This window comes from Mustelus asterias, chromosome 7, assembly GCF_964213995.1.
Source record: "Mustelus asterias chromosome 7, sMusAst1.hap1.1, whole genome shotgun sequence".
Taxonomy (NCBI): domain Eukaryota; kingdom Metazoa; phylum Chordata; class Chondrichthyes; order Carcharhiniformes; family Triakidae; genus Mustelus; species Mustelus asterias.
Window position 1 is genome coordinate 136,963,405 of NC_135807.1, and position 23,578 is coordinate 136,986,982.

Genomic DNA, 23,578 nt, shown 5'->3' on the forward strand with positions numbered 1-23,578 from the left:
GTTCCGGCTTCCTCCCACAGTATGAAAGATGTGCTGGTTAGGTGCATTGACCCAAACAGGTGTCGCAGAGTGTGGCGACTCGGGGAATTTCACAGTAACTTCATTGCAGTGTTAATGTAAGCCTTACTTGTGATTAATAAATAAACTTTATTTTCTTTAGGGAGTTGTAGAAATAAACTGCACTGTAGGGCTTCTATGAGTGCAGAAGGAGGCCATTCAGCCCATTGAATCCGCACCAACTCCAACAGAGCATCCTACCCAGACCCTTTTCCCGTAACCCCACGTATTTACCTTGTTAATCCCCCTAATCTATACATCAATGGAGTGTGGGAGGAAACCCACATGCACGCACGTGCACACACACATGGGGAAAGTTTGCAAACTCCACACAGTCATCCAAGTAGTCCAGTAATTTTAATGAGTTGAAAGCAAATTACTGCGGATGTTGGAATCTGAAACCAAAAGAGAAAATGCTGGAAAATCTCAGCAGGTCTGGCAGCATCTGTAAGGAGAGAAAAGAGTTGACGTTTCGAGTCCAGGTGACCCTTTGACAAAGCTTTGACAAAGGGTCGTCTGGACTCAACGTCAGCTCTTTTCTCTCCTAATTTTAATGAGTTAATGCTTTGAAGTTGAATAGAGAATAAAAACAATTGCACTTGTTCAGGAAAGTGTGATAACTCCAAAATGAAATTTCACAGGCACAAATAAAAGCACTGTCGAGGGATACCCTCAGCACAGTGGCAACCTCGTTGCAAAGACCAGTCTCCACTTACTTGTTACCTCCATTTTGAAGTGCCCTCTCAATCGTTGGCCATAGCATCTTTCTGCTACTTTCAAGCTGTGAGGCCTGGCCCTCCAGCTTCACCAGCCTGCCCACTGCCCGGAATTGGGCAACATGTTGGGAGGGGGGGTCCTCTGGTCACTGATTGGCAGCTCCAGGGAAAATTGCAGTTGAGTGACTGTTTCCCATACAGTGTGGGTTTCTGACCCCCCACCACCACCCCCTCCATTTGAGTCTGACAGTGGGTCCTGAAGCCAGGTAAAAATCCAGCCCATGACGTTTGGGAGAAGTGCGAGGCAGGAAGGCGGAGAAGGGAGGAAAGTCCACAGAATTTGAAATTTAAAAACTGCAGGACCTTGAGAGGGAGTAAGGACTGACTTGATTTAACAATGAGAGTGCGGCAAAATAGCAGCTATTCTGAAATGCTTCTTCCCTTATCTGATTGACAGCCAGAAACTGTATTTTTTTCTGTAGCTCACTCCTGTATCTGCTCTCCTCAATTTAAAATTGCCTGAAGTATTGAACTGTCAAGATCTTTCATTGGTGAAGCACCCTCTTCCAAAGATTTTTGAGTTTTGTAAAATAGTCAATTGCATCTGGGCTTCTGGAGCAACCTGAATAAAAGTATTTATTGGAGAGGTTTAATATTTGGGTTCATTTCCATAAATATTTTTCTGTAAAGGTTTGTGAGAGTTACAGAAACCTGGCCATCTGGATCTACGTTGTGCAAAGCAGAAAATCCCATTTTTCTATAAGATGCCAAGAAGAATAAGCTTCTTGCCAAGACTCCATATGTTCAATTCATCTCCTCGTGGATGTAGCTGACTTTTCCTTCCAGCAGCCTTTGTAAATCCCTACTGCCTTAATTTAACTTTTTAAAGGAAGGTCCTCTCTTAAATTATCTTCAGTCATTGAATTTTGCCACCATTTAACGTGTTAGTATTTCTTGTGTGAGCACTTTTTGTTTGGTATCTGTGATTTGTCCCTATTTTCTAGCCACACAAATTCCGAATAAGTCTCTCCACGTGAACCGTAGCTGGTAGACTTCATCCTGTATAGTCTGCTGTACAAACACAACATTCTCCCAATACAGTGTTCTCCATGCACTGATTAAACATTTAAAATAAATCTTTGTTTCTGCAGCTTATAGAATCCCTCCAGTGCAGAAGGAGGCCATTCTGCCCATCGAGTCTGCACCGACCACAATCCAACCCAGGTCCTATCCCCATAACCCCATGCATTTACCCTAGCTAGTCCCCCTGATACAAAGAGGCAATTTAGCATGGCCAATCCACCTAACCCGCACATCTTCGGATTGTGGGAGGAAACCGGAGCACCCGGAGGAAACCCACGCAGACCCGGGGAGGACGTGCAAACTCCACACAGACAGTGACGCAAGGCGGGAATTGAATCCGTGTCCCTGGTGCTGTGAGGCAGCAGTGCTAACCACTGTGCCACTGTGCTGCCCATTCACTTGCAATTAACTTAAAATATTAACTTGCATTTTATTTTATCCTTCCTATTGGTAAAGGACATGTAAGTTTTTATAATTCTGGTGAGATTACCAAGTTCTTAAACCTTCAATTCTGTTTGTGCAAGTAGATGAAAATCTCTCCAGAAATTATACCTGATAAGTTATGTGATGTTTAAAAGTCACTTCTTATTCTCTCGTGTTTGTAGCTGTACTGGATCTGCCGTTTGCCTGACGTCTGTAATGTGATATTATGAAAACCCATTAAATGTGAGGTTAACTGTTCAAGAGAAAGGGCTATAACTTTAATAGTGAAGCAGGTACAGTAGTATAGTGGTTAAGGTACTGGGCTAATAATTTAGATACTTGGGCTATCGATCTGGAGATTTGAGTTCAGATTCCACCATGGTAGCTGTGGAATTTACGTTCAATAAACCTGGCATGAAAGAGCTAGTATTAATAATGGTGACCATAAAATTACCGGATTGTTATAGAAACCCATCTGGTTCATTCATTTCCCTGGGGAAGGAAAACAACCCTTATCTGGTCTGGCTTATATGTACCTCCAGACAATATGCAGCAATGTGGTTGACTTTTAACTACACTCTAAAGTGGACTAACAAACCACTTGGTTGTCTTGGTGGCAACTAGGGTTGGGCAGTAAATGCCGACCTTATCGGCGACACCCATATCCTGTGAATGAGTTTTGAAATATTGATTGAGAAATGTTGTCACGAAGTAACATGAGGTTTGTTGTGCAGAGCAGCTTTTTAAAGTGGCTTTCAGATTTGAACCATAGAATCATTGAATCCCTGCAGTGCAGAAAGGAGAGTATTCGACCTATCGAATCTGCACTGACTCTCTGAAGCAGCATCCTACACAGGCCCACCCCCACCCTATCCCCGTTCCCCACACATTTACCATGGCCAATCCACCTAACCTGCACACCTTAGGACACTAAGGGGCAATTTAGCATGGCCAATCCACCTAGCCTACATGTCTTTGGAGTGTGGGAGGAAACCGGAGCACCGGAGGAAACCCAATCAGACCAGGGTAGAACGTGCAAACTCCACAGACAGTGACCCAAGGCCGGAATTGAATCTAGGTCCCTGGTGCTGTGAGGCCGCAGTGCTAACCACTGTGCCACCGTGCTATCCTACTAAAATTAGCCCAGCTTATTCCATGATGAAGGCTGAGAGAAGGAACGATTAAAGTCACAACCAGAACAAATGTCCACTACTCTACTGCAGTTCAAATAACCGTCCCCACCAAGAGAGTTCTGGTTTTATGTGATTGGCTTCATTCATCACTGCTAGTGACACAATGTTGTGGGTTCTTTTTGCTACAATAAACTAGGCACAGTCTTTCTGCCAGCAGAAAATAGAAAGTTACTTAATGTGATTTCTCAGGAAATTAGTGTTTAATATCCCTGCAATGCAATGTTGCATAGTTGTCTTCATTTGAAACCAGTCCACCAAATATCAAAAAGTTGCTGGAAATAAAATTGGTAAATCCTGAAAGTGGCCTCATCTTTCTACCTCCTGCTTTTTTTTATTTCAAAAAGGTTATTCCAGATGAAATTCTTAAGAACCTGGTAGAAGAACTTCCACAGCCACGCAAAGTACCCAGAAGGTTGAATGAATACACCCGGGAGGAAATTGATGCCTTCCCAAGGCTATGGACACCGTAAGTGGAATATGACCTTCAGTTGATGGGCCAAATTTATCAATGTACAAAACAGCACAGCAATTTTCTTTTATTTAAAACATTATATTGGGTTAGGTTCAGAACAATAAAACTCTGCACTGAGTAATGAGCTGTGTATTTTTCAAACACTAACTTTGGTGGGGCAGTGGATAGTGCTTTGTTTAGATATCTACTTTACTGCGATCATAAAGACCGATGATTTACTGCTCCACTGCTAATCAGCCTTCCAACTGGTGATGAATTGCCTTTAGACAACTGTGTCCCTGACTAAGACTTCGCTTTGCCATTTTTCCTGAGTTCACTGGTGTTCCAATATGGTCTTCGAAATGGTGTGAATTTAGCTTTTGTGAGTGCAGTGAAGCCCGTTTCACACTGAGCAGAGCAGAGGAAACATCTGGAAGTGAATGGAGCATGAATTATAAGTCCAGACAATGAAGATGTACAGAATATACCGTTCCCTCTCTGGAGACCCATTTGTTTGTGGCGCGGAACATAAAGTTAATAGCTTTTAGCAAAGTATTTATTAGTAGCTGGAAAAACGTTGCCCAAAGATTTATTTTGAAGATATTTTCAACAGAGGAATAGGGAAGAAAGATGAACTGTAACTGCTCGAGTGCTTTCTCTCTCTCTCTCTCTCTCTCTTTCCTTTCTCTCTCTGTCTCTCTCTCTGTCTCTCTTTCTCTCGCTCTGTCTGCACCCCCCTCTCTGTACCCTCACCCACCTCCTCCTCCCCTGCACTATTGCCTTCCCTGTTTGCACCCATCTCCCTCCCTCCTATTCTCTCTCTCACTTTGCCTCTCTTCGTGCCCTCTCCCTTTTTGTCCCCCTCTATCTTCAACCTTCTTCCCATTTCTCTCTCCTTCTGTCTGCTGTCTCTCACTGCCTACCTCCCTCTGTCTCAGTGCATCTCTCTCTCATCACCTCATACACCCATTCTCTCTACCCAACACACACAAGCATGCACGTTCTCTCTCTCTCTCCCCCCCTCTCTTTCTCTCACACTCGCCCCCCCCCCCCCCCTTCTCTGACCCCTAGCACTGTCCATATATTTCAGTGCAGTCAGAAACGTGGTGTTCATGCTGCTTTTGGAACCTTGGCCGCACATCAGCTTCTAGAAGTTGCAGTTGGTTTTGCATTAGGGACTGACATCATTGCTCCTTACACTGGAGATGGAACTATTGTGGCAGCTGTATGCAACGGCATTGTTCTTTTTGGTAGCGTCTTTTTTGATTGCTTTTCAAGGCTGAACAAGTCATTAATAATGTATTTCTTCAGAGATGTGATGAGTACCTTTTAACAGGTGCAGGTTGTGATTAATTGATCCAACAGCAGACGATGGTTTGCCCCGAATCTCCAAACTGTTGGTTTGAGGTGTGCAGAGTGTTGAGCCCAGAGACAGTGCTGCAGCACTATCTGTGGGTTAACCATTATCCTGCCCATTTTGCCACCTCAATTCTGACTCAGTACACAAATAGAAGTGAATGATGATTGATCAGTCAAAATTGAAATAGCTCCGTAGATTGACAAAGGATTCATACAGTTGAGGCATGATAGATTTAACTTAACTTTCCACTTAAATTATAACGAGACCTAAGAGGGGCATTGAGGCCACAATAAAAACCTAGTTAAATGAGGCAGGTCGGGATAGGGAAGGAGGGAAGAAGCAGGATCTCGTAAATCAGATCATTAGACATAAACTGGAGATGAGAAATAGACAGCCAATGGAGGCTGCAGTTCAGAGGTAGACAGATACAGGCATGTACACAAAATCACAAGAAGCACCAGGGCAAAAGGTGCCACAACCACTGGAGAACTATAACATGGTCAAACTGTCAAAAACATAGCTAAATCTAGAGGATGGAAATTAATCTAACGCTCAGGGTGATGGAGTGTTTAGAAACGGCCGAGGGACAGAATAATGGAATTTTGTAATTGGGAGTATATATAGAATCTGCAGTGCAGAAGGAGGCCATTCGGCCCATCGAGCCTGCACTGACAACAATCCCACCCAGGTCCTATCCCCGTAACCCCACATATTTGCACTCCTAATCCCCCTGACACTAAAGGGTAATTTAGCACGGCCAATCAACCTAACCGGCACGTCTTTGGACTGTGGGAGGAAACCGGAGCACCCGGAGGAAACCCACGCAAACACGGGGAGAATGTGCAGACTCCACATAGACAGGGACCCGAGGACGAAATTGAACCTGGGTCCCTGGTGCTGTGAGGCAGCAGTGCTAACCACTGTGCCACCGTGCCACCCAAGAGGCGTCCTCTGTATAAGAAGAACCCAGTCACAGCAGTCAGCATAGAGTCAGGAGAGAAAGCTGCTGTTTGCCAAACTCTTCAATGAAATGACATGCAAAAGTAGATTATGTAGATGTACCTCGACTTAAAAAAGGCTTTTGGTAAAGTTTCACGTGGAAGACTATTGATCAAATTAAAAGCTGTGTTAGTGTGAAGAAAACCCACAAACTGAAAATGAAGTTGGCTGAAGAGTAGTGAGACTTGTGTTTTGTGACCTAGAAAGAAGGGAGCCATGAAGTAATCCTGAAGAGGTAATAAATTGTTAGGACTGCAGAAAAAACTAACCAGAGTATTACTCGGCCGAGCCATTAGCTTAGCACTATGTTCATCAGATGAATGAAGGCCTTGTACCCAAAGACCTTCTGCATGGTGACTAGTCACTGGGTCACATTCTCCTCGACATCCATACCTCTGCAAGTGAGATAAGGAGGTGGCAGACATTGGCACTGAAAGCTGAAATACGGCAGTCATTGTCAGATCTGACCTCTGTGGAGGCTGATGGCTTGGAAGAGCATTGAAAGAGGTGAGCAGAAACCAGAAGCTTAGCTGGCTTAGAAGAGGGTCTAGAGAAAGCAGGGATCAGTAATTCGCCCACCCTCTCAGCCCACTTCTTTCTCTGCAGCAAATACGGCCGAGATTGCCGGGTCAGAGAGTGGTCCTGAACCACATCAATCGATGCTTAACAGAGTCGAGAACCATGACGCAAATGAACAGATGCCTCTACGTGCTGCTTCAAATTAAACTCTGGAAATAAAGCTAATGGACACGGATACAAACCAGTAAAGGGTAATTTGAGGACATATCTGGAAATTTTGTCTTCACTCTGTTATGGTTCAGATCAGAAACTCCAAACTCATGGAGCCCGCCTGGATCCTAAGTTTTGCACCTTGAATTTGGCTAGGATAAGCATAATATGTTTCACTTCAGGTATGATTCAAATGACCCAGTAGGGAGCCTTTATTAAACAAAGTTTAGTAAAGAATATAGTTAACATGTATAGTTAGAAAATTAGCAAAACATTTTATTAATTATAAACAAAACAACCACAATAATGTATAACCCTCAACAAATATATCTTAGATGTTCTGATCAAAACCAACTCCATAAACAACCCTTTAAGCGGGTTCAACACAGCAAAGAGTAATGCTCACGTGATACTGGAATTGAGTCCTTTGGATGAATTCTGCAGTTCTCTTGATACACTCAGAACAGTTTGCAGTCAGAACAGCTTCCAAAACACTAGGGAGACTTTAGGCACTCCACCAACAGCAGATTCTTCCCTTCAGAAAGGCAAGAGCTTGCTTTCAGATCACCAGCAGAACTTCCAAATAAATCAGAGAGAGAGAAACACTTCCGTTCAGCTTACTGTCCCTTCTAAAACTATCCTGCAGCTCAAACAGAAAATGAAGAGCTTCGGTCACCTGAATTGCCCACCAGTTTTTCTCCTAACAATGCAGAGCCACAAAAGATCCCACGGTAAAAATAAAATCCCCCAGCAATAAAAGGACATCTCCAAACAAGCCGGTGCCATAATGAAAAAATAACTGAAAGGCCTGTTTACAACTACAGAAAACATGATGTAGGAAAAAAATCTCTTAAGTAACTAACATCACAACCCAAAGAATGACCACTGTCCAGTAAGGACCCTGGACATTTAAAAACCCTGGCATGGTGGCACAGCGCCAGGGACCCGGGTTCAATTCCCAGCTTGGGTCAATGTCTGTGTGAAGTCTGCACATTCTCCCCGTGTCTGCGTGGGTTTCCTCCCACAGTCTGAAAGACGAGCTGGTTAGGTGCATTGGCCATGCTAAATTCCCCCTCGGTGTACCCGAACAGGCGCCCGAGTGTGGCGACTAGGGGATTTTCACAGTAACTTCATTGCAGTGTTAATGTAAGCCTACTTGTGATACTAATAAAAAAAACAATAAGTAAGAGACAATTGAATCCTACAATGGTATGGGGAGCTTGGCAATCTCACTGAATTGATGAACTGACATGAGCCTTCCTGAAATGTAGTTAACGTAATTTGCTGTCTGCACCTTTCACTCAGATTTTCTTTTAGCCAAGCTCACTTGAAAGGTCAATAATCAGCCAGGGAATTGTAAAGAAGTGGCGAACGTTCATCGTTAAGGTTCCTGAGCTGCTCTGCCAGTTTCGGTACTTGGTCTTGGACGTAAGGGGGCGTTTGGGCGACGGTTAAATGATGTCTATTTTGTCTTTATTGTTCAGAACACTTTACTCAAAAGAATAAGAAATGTCATAGTTTGTTAAGCAGTTGAACGTGTGAGGCAAAGGGCAGAGTGGAGGCAGTGGAATTAAGTTGAAGTTGCTCTAACCGCAAACTAAGTGACTGCCTCCTGTACTTCACGTTTAGTAAGTTATATAATACAACAGTATTTCCATCTCGGTGTGATCACTGAGTCCTGTGCTTGGCTGTACAACTACAGCCGAATCCAGACGTGGATTCCTGTCAACATTGTGAATTTATGAAAACGGCTAATTCTGTTGTCATTTCAATCTGTCTTGCTGCTGAACTCCCAGTGTATTTAAAAGGAACCAGGTGTTCAGTAGCAGAGCACAAAGCTGACTGTTCAAGTTTAATACAATGAAATCTCAGTGAGAACTGTGTGGCTGTATCTTATTTAAAACCCACAATTATTTTCTAAGAACTCAAAACACATGGATTGTCCAACACTGTAAAAAGCACAAAGTAAACACCAGTTTTGTCAGATTAGAGGCTGCACTTTCCCGTCCAGATGTTTGATGAGAGTATTCATTATCTGTCAGTAAAGAGCTATTCCACCCTCTTTGAGATGTTCAGAGAGCCTGTGTGAGAGTCACCTGGACAGAAACCACTCTTTAGCCTCCATTTTCACTATACATTCAGATTTAAGACACAGAAGTGAAGGAAGTGCCCCCTTTTGATGTATCTAGTCTAAACAACAGAACAGCTGCTGTGACTTCCAATAACGTCTCCTCACCCCACTGGTTGCTAACAGAGACAGAAGTTTTATTTTCTAAGACTTTCTTTTCTAAGGTCCCCTTCACGCCAGCTGCTATCGGAAAACTGCCAATCGTCTCTCTGCCACCAGTCTCCAATCTCAGCAGCCTCTTTGAAGCCCTTGAGGACGTCATTACCACTCAGCTCTGCGTCCGTCCTTTTCTCTTGTCTGGTGTCTGCCATGTCCTCCCTGTAGCATTGACACTGCCCTGATCAAAGTCACCCAGTGGTAGTCTTTGTGTCCACTCACTCTCCTTAATATGTATCCTGATGGCACCGCTCCCAATCTCAACCCCCTCCAGCATTGTGTTCCTTTAAACATCCTCCGCTCTTCCAACACTAGCTTCCTTTGTATTCTTGTGCCTTCAACCATCTCAATCATACAGTCTATGTTGTTGATCTGAAATTCCTCTGCCTCGCTTGTATCTGTACCTTTCTTTGAAGTGTCAGCCTTGATTCAGTGGATAATAATCTCACCTCGCAGTCAGATGCTTGTGGGTGCTTGCAGATGAGACATCAAACTGAGGTCCTGCGTCATGTTCATGTCAAGAGCTGGTTTTAAAATTTGTTAAGACAGCTCCGAAGCCTTTCTAGTGTGAAGGTATCCATTGTTTTTGTCCCCAGTGCCTTTTTACCTCCTCTCAAATTCAGCAAATCAAAACTATGCAAAGCTTGGTTGTGGGTAACTGAAAGGCAAGTTCAGATTCCTGTGTTTAAACATTTGTTCTAATGCAAAGGCAACTTATCCAATTCAGCAAGATCAGCTTCTACCTGCAGATCACAGAGACATCTGAGTATGAAACGAGGGCACTTGGCGGTATGCCTCCCATGCTTCCATCTCTTCAGATGTCACCAGTTGAGACATGCTCGGCAGAGTTCAACAAGGGCCTGGAGAAGATGACCCCACATGGCACTAAATTCTCGGGCACCATTATGGCGATGGAACTCAGACTCAAGAAGTAATCGGGTCGGCCGGAACCGGCCAGTGTTAATGCATGTTGGGTGATCAGTATCTGTCATCCAGGTACAATCCAGTCTTCAAGACTAATCCCTGAGTTAAAACAAACGTTAGCTAGCTTCAGTCAAGGTGCCAGTGCAGTCCTCCATGCCAGTGACTGGGACCCGTACTCACTGGGACCTCTACTTATACAGGTGATCTCCAACACCAAACCTGCTGATTTGTTTGTGCGACACCCTGTCAGCAGACTCAATATTGATTTAAGGGCCACTTGCGCAGGTGCTAATTGAAGAAGCCTTTGATTGAGTGACATCAGTCAATGTGTCTCTTGTATGGCGAAGAAACTGGATGTATTTTGTGACAGGAAGTGACCATCTCCTGGGAAGAAACCTGGACCAATTCCTAGTGGACAGTCTGACTGCATCCCAGCCTCACTCCGTACCAGTGACAGATAGAATCAAAGAATCCTACAGTGCAGAAGGAGGCCATTCAGCCCATTGAGTCTGCACCGACCACAATCCCACCCAGGTCCTATTCCCATAATCCCATGCATTGACCCTGCTAGTCCCCCTGACACTAAGGGGCAATTTAGCATGGCCAATCCACCTAACCCGCACATCTTTGGACTTTGAGACAAATTTGAGACATTTTCTCAGGGTTGAGAACTTGGCCTCTTGGTTATTCTCCTCTCTCTGCAGCCCTGCCTGAATTAACTAATGGACTACAGTTGCATTGTTGGTCCTTTATTTTGATGTACTGCCTTGCACCTGTTGCCATAAATGATTCAGAGGCAGCCAATCTGGTGAACTCATGCTGGTTTAATATATAGGATGTGTATTATAGTCCCCCTGTTAAAGCTTAATTGGCATCCTTTGAAGGAGGCACTGGTAATAGATATTGGGAAGGAGATGTATCATGGAGCCCTCATTATCTTTCTGTTATGCTGCCTGAGACAAGAGACCTCTGTAAAGAGGTTTAGCTCTGAAAGGTGCAAAAACACTGCAAACATGACTGCCAACAGGAGTTGAAGCATGTATTTATATCTGTGCTCAGATCCTGGAGCCTACTGTCAAAGCTGGCTATTGCACTTTGATCAGCAGTGAGTGTACCAGGCCTGCTCCAATCTGGAACTAGGCACCAATGGAGAGCAGCTGGGTCCACACTTTGTGGAAATTCAATCCCACACATGAATCGTGTACAGCACAGTCTGAACACTGCTTCAGCAGTCCACTACTTCTCTACCAAAATATGCTACATTCTTATAGCTAACCTGTCCAGACTACCAAAACAAATCATCTTCGCCCAGTTCAAGGAAGGCTCCCAAACAAGAGGAGGACAAAGGGAGAGCTTCAAAGACACCCTGAATGGTTAACCCAAGAAATGCAACATTGACATCAACATCTAGGAGACCCTTGCTCAGATGAGACCTCCTTGGCGGAACCTCCTGATTGAAGGGACGCAATTCTTCGAGGACACCCGACAGCCAGGGGAGGCCTGGAAAAGGAGCCTGAGAAAGGAATCCGAGTGATCTAGAGTCCAAGCACCAAACCCACCTCCCAGAAACACCTGTCAAGTGTGTGGCCATAGATGTGGTTCTAGGTTTGGGTTCATCAGCCACCCACAGAACCCATGACCAATAACATGGAGTTTCGTAGATGGAGACTCATACTTGTTAGTGATTGATCGCTGAAGAGGAGAATATTTCATATCACCATCTTACTCAACAGAATGTTTCAGTCTCTTAAGAAGACCCCCGTTTGTTTTACTTGCAGGCAGAAAAACCCTGACAATTTGCTAAGAATTAATTTGAGTTAACCGGGCATGGGAAAATTACTTGATTTGAAGTTTGCAACTGTAACAGGGCAGTATCACTAAAAATGCTTGCATCCTGATTGATGGAGAAGTTTGTGTGGAATCCAGAGGTCAGACTTTATTCGGGGAATGAGGAAGGCAGCCTGCAGTGAATAATCTAACTTTACTCACTCTCCGTTTGTTCCTCCGTAAAGATGGTGAGCTGTGTGAAATGGTATAACAAAGGCAGAGTTAATTAAACGCTATAATCTTTCTTAGCCCTCTGACTGATCTAGACTGTGTAGGTTTCCCATGGGCCCCATTACAAATGTGTTGGGAGATTTATTGCCAGTGGTTCTGGGTTTTACTGCAGCTTAATTCGAAGAGCCATAAGGTTTAAAGTAATGCAAAAATATCTGAGGTGAACTTGATCTGTAGCTTTTTAAGTAGCACAACTTGCTGCACAATAAATCTGCTCTTTTACTCAGTCATGAAAATGTTAGTTAGCAAAGTAAACATCTTAACCAAACAAACTCGCTACTGGTTCTGCACAAATGTTTGATTTATCGCAAGTAAGGTGTGGCTTTGTGCCAATCAAAGCTCCAATAACCAAATGTGTCCTCAAAGTTCTCTATGTTTGCATTTTAAGGGGGTGGGTTCGGGAGGATTCTGGAACTATTTTGCTGGAAATGTAAATGCTCCCACATGTCAGATTTCGGGACTAATTCCTAAAATTAAAGCTGCCGCAAGTATAATTCAAGTAACTGCTTTGGGAACAGTGTTGTCTGCAAACTCCAGAATCACACAATTGTGGTGTGAAATCAGTTTGAAATGCTGTTTAAAGCAAAATGCAGGTCGTATGATTAAACCGTCGCAATCAGAGAAAAGTATGTTGGAAAATTTCCTGTGCCAACACAATGAACCATTCGACATTAACTTTTATGCCGTGCTATTTTATGCTTCAGTAAAAAGTCTGAACTGTCCCATCACCCTTGTAATTTAGTCTCAGGAACTTCTATTCACTGAGTGCCAATCTCTTTTTCCAGACCACTATAATGTTAAATTACTTTCCTTCAAGAAACCTCTGTCGCATATTTTGCTCAAAGTTCTTGTGTTTCTTTTTAGAAAGAAGGTAAAGAAATGGCTTTGCTCTCCAATAGAATGCAGTAATTTATGCAAAATGGGAGAAGGCTGCATTTGAGTATTGCTATAAGAATCATGCCCATGTTTGTCCTCATTTTCAAGAGTACATTGATGAGTTGACAACTGTACACTTTATCATCTTGGGTATCTCAATCCATCATTATCAATCTTTCTCTCTTCATTACCTTTTCCTTTCTTTCAGCTTCTCCCATTTTACCTGGGGTCACCATAATGCTGGCTGATCACCCTTTTCCACCTCCTCCTGTCAAGTCACCTATTCCTCTTCCAATGCTGCTGCATTTAAGCCTCTCGCCATCGCATCTTTCTGTTTGATCTTAGACCTTCCTCTTCTCGCTCTTCTCCCGAGCTACGACCAGGTGCGGACAGAAAGTGAGGCCTTGCACTTTCCCACTCTTCAATTGATTGTAACAGAGTTTTTTGAAATTTACAAGAATGTAAGTGTCAGTTCAATGCTGATTTTGTGCTGATTACAAAGAACTCAAAAGTCATTGTTGAGTTTATTAAGCTGAAAATCCACCCAAGTAAAAAAATTTTCAAACATATTTTTAGAAGTTAAACACATGTCTTAACCATTGCAAAACACGCACGCACACACACACTCGTAAAATTATGTTATATAGTAGAGGAGGTTAACTTTTGACTAAATTAAGATAAGGCACAGAATAGTGAGTTCACTGTTTTTGAGTCCTTCGCTATTGTTCGTGGGGTTGTGACCAATGAAAATTGTAACTTCTGGAGACAGTCTCTTAAACTGTAATCCATCTTTTTCAAAAGTGGATGCTATGCATCTGAGGTTCCTTTCAATTGGAATTCTCTATCTCTGTGATGGATTCCAAAATGGAACAGAGATGTGGTCTTGAACTTGAGAACAGCAGGGAGAGAGATGGTATTACTGGTCCATTGCTCAGATTACTACTACTACTTTTACCATAACCTGCAGGCAACCTTAATAGCATAGCTTTTCACAAGGTGGTTTTGGGTCATGTGACTGCTTCTGTTGGTACACAATGGAAGAAGATCCATATTAACGAGATTAGCTTTTAACTCCCATTGTCAAAGCTATCAATATGCCACCGAAACAGGGGCCCTTGGAACCCTCCTTGTATAATAGCTTTGTTAGTCCTTCATTCTGACTAGAAACTACAAGGCACAAAGTCTAGAGGCCCATTGGACATCATAAATTCTAAATACTGAGTCTCTCTATGACTGGCAAAGGTATGCCTGCTATTCAGGGTGAGAAAATGAGTCATGGCCTATTAGTTTATCATCCTTTAGCCATCGTTTCAAATCCAAGAGTATCCAATTGCCGATCGACTTCTGTAATGTCCTTCAACGACAGTTGTGGTTTTATTTGCATTCCTACGGGGCTATTCAAGTGGAGGAAGGTGTTTTAAAGCATATTTAACTTTAGGAGGTCTGTAACTGTGGATCAAGGTGGAAAAAAAGAGGAAATCGAAGAAAGTTAACAGCTGGAAGCATTGCAGAGGTTGTGAGAGCAGAGAGAGAGGTGACAAAATGAAGGGGGTAGTGGATATGAAAAGGACAAAAGCCAGTGGTGGAGATGTGTACTGTGTACAGTTTTGGTCTCCTTACTTGAGAAAAGATATACTGGCACTGGAGGAGGTGCAGAGGAGATTCACGAGGCTGATTCAGGAGTTGAGAGGGTTGGCTTAGGAGAGACTGAGTAGACTGGGACTATACTCATTGGAATTCAGAAGAATGAGGGGAGATCTTATAGAAACGTACAAGATTATGAAGGGAATAGATAAGATAAAAGCAGGGAAGTTGTTTCCACTGGCTGGTGAAACTAGAACTAGGGATGGCCTCAAAATAAGGGGAAGCAGATTTAGGATTGAGTTGAGGAGGAACTTCACCCAAAGGGTTGTGAATCTGTGGAATTCCCTGCCCAGTGAAGCAGTTGAGGCTACCTCATTGAATGTTTTTAAGGCAAGGATAGATAGATTATTGGACAGTAAAGGAATTAAGGGTTATGGTGAGCGGGCGGGTAAGTGGAGCTGAGTCCACAAAAAGATAAGCCATGATCTTATTGAATGGTGGAGCAGGCTTGAAGGGCCAAATGGCCTACTCCTGCTCCTAGTTCTTGTGTTCTTATGTTGTGGTGAAGTGAGCTGAGATGGAGGCGAAGATCAACGCTTTGCATTTGTCACCAATTAAAATGACTTGTCTGCTGGATTAATAGATTTAAATATTTCCACAAAATTTAATTTCATGTTGACCCGACTGCACTCAGCTGTGTCGACTAAAGATTTACAGCTTTATAATCTGTCATAATTGTGATCATTTGTTAAATCACCAACAAAGGTCCAATTACTGATGTGAATGGTACTGTACTCCACTCAGCACCTCTCGTCTATCTGACATTATGGCTCTCATGGGTATTCTGTGTTTCCTATTCCTAATTCAATTACTTACCCAGTCCCAGCTTCTACCTTGGCTGTTTTTTCAAAGTTCAATAGCCTATCATAAGAATTTCTACAGTCGATTTTACTCTTCCAGAGAGGTTGAGAAGACTCAGCAAAGCCAACCTTCCCCTTCCAAGTTAATGCTGCTGTTTATAAAATGATGGCTGTGCAAATATTGCTCTGACCTACTCAGTATAACTCCAGTTATTTACTCCGTGTTGGCATGGAGCTGATGATGCTGGTGTGACCCGGGTCCAATTTATCTTCTTTTGAAGCACATGTAGGCAGTGGGTCATCAAGTTTTGAATCCCGCACAGTGTCTCCTGCACCCAATGAATCTTTCACTATTCTAACCAGTGCTCTGCAAAATTCCTCCTTAATTTTGTTCAGGATTTTCTGCCATTTGCCCCATGGGTTTCCTTAATTTCAATCCTTTTAATTCATCAAGTCACTCATCCTTAATGATTTCAAGGTATTTATTGAACGTAATAATTGGGATTGTGAACCAGCATTTTTACTCCCTGGTGAGCACTTTGAATAACTCAGTGACTTTCCCTTTACCTTCACTGTGCACATCTGTTGTGAGGCTTCAGTTTTTCAGTGTGGTATAATCATATGTAGACCCATACAGCGCAGAAGGGTCATTGCCGGCCCTTTGAAAGAGTTATGCAATTAGTCTCACTGCCCTGCTACCCTGCAATGTTTATTTTCAAGTTTCTGTCCTGTTGCCTTCTAAATGTTGTTAGAAGCTAGATGTAGTTTTATAAACAGCATATTTGTATTTGTGGGTCCAAAAGAGAAAATGCTGGAAAATCTCAGCAGGTCTGGCAGCGGCTGTAAGGAGAGAAAAGAGCGGACGTTTCGAGTCCAGATGACCCTTTGTCAAAGATCCTTTTGTCAAGCTTGTATTTGTGGGAGTTGTGGACAAGATATAGTTTTAACTTTAATTTATATTCTATTTGTGTGCTGAGAAAGGTGAAACCTGCATTTGGTTTCATTTCAGGTTTTTTTCAGATGGAAACCGGAAATTGCCGGGGCCCTGTTGGTATATGAGCATTTTTAATCAGCTTTTACAACTCCTGAAGTGAAGGGACGGGTTACCAAGGGGTTAGTAGTTTAGGGAAGTTAAAATAAACACGAGAAGTAGAAAAACCTATGCTGTTGCCTAGCAATAGAGGATCAGAGCAAAGTAACTGTGAATATGGAATACATTCAGGAGGTCTATTGGAGTGATTGGAATCTGAAGTACACGGGTACATGATCCAACGGGGTGCAGCCATTTACAAACCTCCTGCGTATTATTGAAATCACCACCAAGGAGAGCAGTACTTAACATCAATGCCTTTGGCTTTTATTCAAGAGTCATTCAATGCACGTGAGAAAACTGACATTCATCTTGAAAAATTACGTGACGTTTGATTACTGTGGCAGTTTTCAAAATTGGAGACAGGCAGCAATAAATTTCAAAAGAGCGTGCGATCGCGCACGAAACCTTCATTCGATGATTTGCTGCGACTGCGAGGCCCTGCTTCAGCCTGGGACTGCAGAAATCTCCACAGGCACTTTCACAGAGACCTTTCATTGTTGGGCAGAAGCCATAACTTTCACTGTAGGGGAGAGGCAGCTAAATCCATGCTGATCCACGCGCCGCCATCTCTCGGAATAGGCTCCTTTGCTACCATGAGGCACTGCAACCAGCCAAAAGACTGTAAAATTCATCTAGTTGTGTGTAGCTGGATTTAACCAGCCAAGGTTGCAATTCGAAGAGTGACTCTCCAAAGTGGACGTCTAGCTGTTTCACCTTCTGAGCTGCAGGGACTTGAGTGTGTTTTAAAGACCTGGTTTGTAGTTCACAAACACGCATCACTTATTTTTAAATAGCCTTGGTTTAGGCACTTGTTTTAAAGTTTGCAGAAATTTACATAACTCACTCCAAAATCGGCATTGTATCTTTCTAAAGAAGCCATATGATCTTTATATAGAACTATCATCCTTGGATGGCATGGTGGCACAGTGATTAGCACTGCTGCCTCACAGCGCCAGGACCCTGGTTCTGGAGTCTGCACATTCTCCCCGTATCTGCGTGGGTTTCCTCCAGGTGCTCCAGTTTCTTCCCACACTCCAAAGATGTGCAGGTTAGATGGATTGGCCATGCTAACTGCCCCTTAGTTAAAGTAAAGGTAAAGTTTATTTATTAGTCACAAGTAGGCTTACATTAACACTGAAATGAAGTTACTGTGAAAATCCCTTAGTCGCCACATTCCAGCGCCTGTTCAGGTACACCAAGGGAGAATTTAGCATGGCCAATGCACCTAACCAGCATGTCTTTCGGACTGTGGGAGGAAACCAGAGCACCCGGAGGAAACCCACGCAGACATGAGGAGAACGTGCAGATTCTGCACAGACAGTGACCCAAGCTGGGAATCGAACCCGGGTCCCTGGCGCTGTGAAGCAGCAGTGTTAACCACTGTGGCACCATGCCGTCCCAAATGTACAACAATGTGTACGTTAGGTGCATTGGCCATGCTAAATTGCTCCTTAGTGTTCAAAGATGTGTAGATCTAGGTGGATTATGGTATGGGAAATGGCCATGGTAAATGGACTCCGCGAGTGAGCCTTAGCTGGTAACTCCCCTAATATAGCTTTGGACTTCATTCAAATTTTGCTGTTCTTTCAGTTTTCCCTCTTCCCTTACTCAGCAGAACATTTTGTCAGCTGAAAACTGGGTAACCAAATTGGATCACTTTGGATTTGTCCAATTCTCCAACTCAGAGACAGAAAGCAGGACTATTCTTGAGAAATTCATCTGTTTGGTCAACTGAAGCATGATTCAGAATTGCCATAGGGTTGTTGTAGAATCATGCATTGCTAAAGTTGGAGACATATTGGCAGCAATGAAGCTGTAGAAACAAAATGAGCCAAGACATGAATATATAGTTTTTTTAAACTTGTAAAGGATGTTAGCTGTTTGGAAATTCGTCTGTCAAATGAACATGAGGGGCTTCGGGAAGAGGAGCAGTCCAGCTCTGATTCAATGTATACTGGCACTGCTTTCTGTCTCCAGAACTTTCCACTCAACAGATGGATTTCATCTGCCTGTACCAGAGTGAAGTACAGTTGTAAGAAACATTGTCAGAAATGTTGATAAATGGTGTTATGAAGCCATAGGGAGGATTTTATTGAAAATTAACAGGTGTGCACAGTACATATCTCTGGGGCATGTTTAAGATGTAGCCGAGCGATTTGGACTGTGATACTGTAGTCGTTTTGTGGTGTCTAACCTTTATTGACAAGCGTAATGAAGTAAAGATTTTTACAGTATTATACCTCTAACTATGAATGTTATAGGAAAGAACTGTAATGTGCAGTGGGATTAAAAATACAGCATTCAATGTACTTAATGAACACATTAACCTTTCTTCAAATTAGTAGCAAGTTAATGATTGTTCCTCTACACTATGCGTAATAAAGACAAAGGCTGGGATTTTGAGATACCCAACACCCCCGCCACAGGGTGTGCCCTATCTTACTTTCATTCCGTTTATTCTGTGTACTGTGGAATAAGATATACAAGGTGGGAAGATCAGAGGAATGTTTGTTCCATCAGACCTTTTCAGAACTGGTTAGCTTCCCTTTCTGTTTCCTGTACACCTCTCATACATCAACTTAAGAATCACTATTATAGAAAGGATATTATTAAACTAGAAAGAGTGTGGAAAAGATTTACTAGGATGCTACCGGGACTTGATGGTTTGAGTTATAAGGAGAGGCCGGATAGACTGGGGTTTTGTTTTCTCTGGAGCGTAGGAGGCTAAGGGGTGATCTTATAGAGGTCTATAAAATAATGAGGGGCACAGATCAGCTAGGTGGTCAATATCTTTTCCCAAAAGTAGGGGAGTCTAAAACTAGAGGGCATAGGTTTAAGGTGAGAGGGGAGAGATACAAAAGGGTCTAGAGGGGCAATTTTTTCACAGAGGGTGGTGAGTGTCTGGAACAAACTGCCAGAGGTAGTAGTAGAGGTGGGTACAATTTTGTCTTTTAAAAAGCCTTTAGATAGTTACATGGGTAAGATGGGTGTAGAGGGATATGGGCAAAACACGGGAAATTGAGACTAGCTTAGGGGTTTAAAAAAAGGGGCAGTATGGATAAGTTGGGCCGAAGGGCCTGTTTCCATGCTGTAAACCTCTATGACTCTACAACTTATTGCTATTAGTCTTAAGCATGGACTATATGCAGATGGGCAAATTAGCTGAAAACTCGGGTCATTTTTATTTGCCTCGTAGAAGCTGCGGTTTTTCTTAGTTTTTTTTTGGAGTGGTTTTTTTTGGTGTTAAATCGTTTCTGGTAAGATTTTATCAAATCTTTTGAAACCAACGACAGACACAACAGGTGATTGGCAATCAGTTCTGATTTGTAGTCTACAAAATCTGCTGAAGTTTCCAGAAAGGAGACAAACGGAGACTGAGCGTTGTTACTGAGGCAAAAATAGCTGATGCAAATTCAAGAAGGAAAAAGATGTAGTGGCCACACATTCAGACATGTGACATGAGCAATAAATTATATGCTCTTGCTGTGAAATGTGGAATGTAACTATCAGTCAGAGAATAAGGCTACAGTGCCTTTTTAAAAACTGAAGTAATTTATGAATTGCACATTCTGTTTTCACAGATAAAAACCTTTCTTTCCTTTGCACATTTGCTGCAGAATGTGGCCCACCCTTCCCTCTGCCCCTGACTGCGAGCCTAAGTTCAGGCAGAGGCTTTGGTCTCTTTGGAGAGTTTGCCATCCCTATTCAGAAATCTACAATAGTCATGTACAGTAGTTTCTAAGTAACACTAAGATTCATTCATTGAACATGTGCTATCTCTCAAAAATCCCCTCCTTCCCAATCGGCAAAAAGTGGGGACACTGTGACCAGGAGCACACAACTTGTGCCATTGTCTGCCCAACATCACAACAGTGACTGCACCTCAACAGTGCTGTGAAGCATTTTGGGACTCCCTGTGGTCATAAAAGGCCCATATAAAGGCAAGCCGATCTTCTTTGGAATCCGGCATGCAGCAGCTGGAGCCGGCAAACTACAAAGTGGCAAAGTCCATTACCCCTCTTCTTCCTTCAGGTTAAGACCCTTCGTGATTGGCCCTACTTACCGGAGGTGAAGAATTCTTTGTGGAATTTGAATTAGCACAACTTATACTTCTAGCCACAAACGAAGAAGAGTTTCAAACAAACGAACAAATCGACTTCAGGAAGCATAGTGGAGGAAATGCCCCTGCCTACATCAATGGGGACAAAATGGAAATGGTCGAGAGTTTTACCTTTCTAGGTGTCCAAGATCACCAACAACCCTGATGCTATAGTTAAGAAAGCCCGCCAATGCCTCTACTTTGTTAGAAGATAAAGGAAATTTGACATGTCCACTACAACTCTTACCAACTTTTACAGATGCACCATAGAAAGCATTCTTTCTGGTTGTATCACAGCTTGGTATGGCTCCTGCTCTGTCCAAGACCGCAAGAAACTACAAAAGGGTTGTGAATGCAGCCCAGTCCATCACTCAAACCAGCCTCCCATCCATTGACTCTGTCTACAATTCCCGCTGCCTTGGAAAAGCAGCCAGCACAATTAAGGACCCCACACACCCCGGACATTCTCTCTTCCACCTTCCTCCGTCGGGAAAAAGATACAAAAGTCTGAGGACACACACCAACCCACTCAAGAACAGCTTCTTCCCTGCTGCCATCAGATTTTTGAATGGACCTACCTCGTATTAATTTGATCTTTCTCTACACCCTATCTATGACTAACACTTTCTGCACTCTCTCCTCTCCTTCTCTATGAATAGTATGCTTTGTATAGCACGCAAGAAACAATACTTTTCACAGTATACCAATACATGTGACAATAAATCAAATCAAACCCACAAAGCTGTGGTAAGTCACAGCTTCTCCCCAAGAGACTTTAATGAAAAATACCGATGGGTCTATGTAACACATCAGTGGTAACTGTGCCAGTCAGCTTAGCTTTTGCAGCGCCTCCATTAGAATTGGGAAATGCCTGGTCTCCCTTCTTAGATGCCACACATGCCATAGATTTTGCTTCCCTCGCCCCACACAATACCTCATGAAAGAAGGGCTGGCTAGTGCCATTGGAGAACCATAAATCAACATTCACCACTAAACACTGCCACCCACAAACTTCAGCCCTAACAAAAGAAACTTGTAGCAACTTCCATGAAGTTCTGAGTGCTCTCCAGCCATTGATGTACTTTTGTAATCTAGCAAATGCAGCAGTTAATTTACACGCAAACAACAATGGTACTTGTGACCAGAAAATTTGTTTGGTGATGTTAGTTGAGAGAGGAATATTGATCAGGACGTGAAACTTTGCCAGAAGCAGAGTACAATTGTGGCCTATGATTGAGTCAACATAAAGCTGATACACAGTGGCTAAACCAGTTATGGAAATATTTCTTGGAGTCTTTAGTTTGGTAAGAAATTATTTTTCTTAGAAAGCAACAAGAACACCAATTTAAAAGCTTTTAAGTAGGCTACCATTCTACCTGAGATTATCTGAATTCTCAATAGTGTTTTTAGATCTAGTATATTGTTCCCAAGTTAATTGATGTGGACAAACATGGGCAAATATTCTAAGAGTAATGATCCCTGTCACTAAACTTTAGTGGAAGTGGCTCATCTTTTCTTCATTAGACATCCACTTGCCACCCAATTACTGTGTGTGTATTGCTGAGTTACACCATTGCCAAGCAAATGAAATTGGTATTTACAGGAATGTGCAGGCATGGATTTAATGAAAGTGGTGATGCATGTCATGTCTGGCATCACTTTGTTACATTTAATATTAAATCTTTAGTAATTGTTAAGTTCATTTTTCATCTTCAGCCCAACCACTGTTTCATTAGTGCCATTCCTACTGTTCTAACACTGTTAGCTGATGATTCTGCAGTTCCTCTCTCAACTCCTGCCACAATGGAGCAGCCAGTGCCAAACTACAGCAGATGCTGCACAGCATTCAGGCTTGATCCACAAGTGCCGGATCACATTCTCGTCATCTTAAGAACCAGACAGTGATCATCGCCAACAAGAGATGACCGTTGTCACTTGCCTTCTCCGGCACCAGCATCACCACATCCGCCCGTGGCCAACGTCTTGGGGAGTGGTCTGAAATCTGCCTGGCCACATCCGAATAAAAGTAGGACGGAGGCTGGGTACCCTGCAGCACGTGGTTCAGTACCCACCTGGACGGGAGCATACACTGACAACACTCGGGGAAACCCAGAACAGAGTAGTCGCTAGCTCAATGTCCCTGCCACCGAACTCGATATCCATCCCCTCTATCTCCAACATTGCTCGGGTGCTATCAGAGCCCTCTGTGCTCCATGCTGTGGCAATGTGCAGAGGTTACTTCAACAACAGTCCCTGACCTCTGCCACTGAAAAACCAAAGGAGGGGCAGTGTGATTGGAATCCCTCACCATCCAGTTCTGTGAATATGTAGCTGTTCCTTTATCACTTATGACGAGTGAGGCAATGGCTGAGTGGTATTATCGGTAGACTATTAACCCAGAAACTCAGCTAATGTTCTGGGGTCTCGGGTTCTAATCCCGCCACGGCAGATGGTGGAATTTGAATTCAATTTTTTTAAAATCTGGAATTAAGAATCTACCGATGACCATGAAACCATTGTCAATTGTCAGAAAAACCCATCTGGTTCACTAATGTCCTTTTAGTGAAGGAAATCTGCCGTCCTTACCTGGTCTGGCCTACATGTGACTCCAGATCCACAGCAATGTGGTTGACTCTCAACTACCCTCCAAGGGCAACTAGGGATGGGCAATAAATGTTGGCCAATCAGCAATGCCCACGTCCCACGAATGAATGCATGCACTTTTTAAGAATTGAATTCTTCAATTGTGCAACAAAAATAAGAATTGGACATCCACATGGCTCTACTTT

General features: G+C 43.0%; 1 protein-coding gene across 2 annotated transcripts in view; it reads left to right on the forward strand.

The window, feature by feature from the left end:
- Nucleotides 1-23,578, forward strand: part of mrpl13 (mitochondrial ribosomal protein L13) — a 100,702-nt gene that overhangs the window by 55,328 nt on the left and 21,796 nt on the right. Inside the window, exon 6 of one of the 2 annotated variants that reach the window (XM_078216890.1) lies at nucleotides 3,817-3,942. In XM_078216890.1, the coding sequence (XP_078073016.1) occupies nucleotides 3,817-3,942 (126 nt within the window). Of the gene's footprint in view, nucleotides 1-3,816; nucleotides 3,943-23,578 lie in introns of those variants that run through there. The other variant, XM_078216889.1, reaches the window with a different exon arrangement.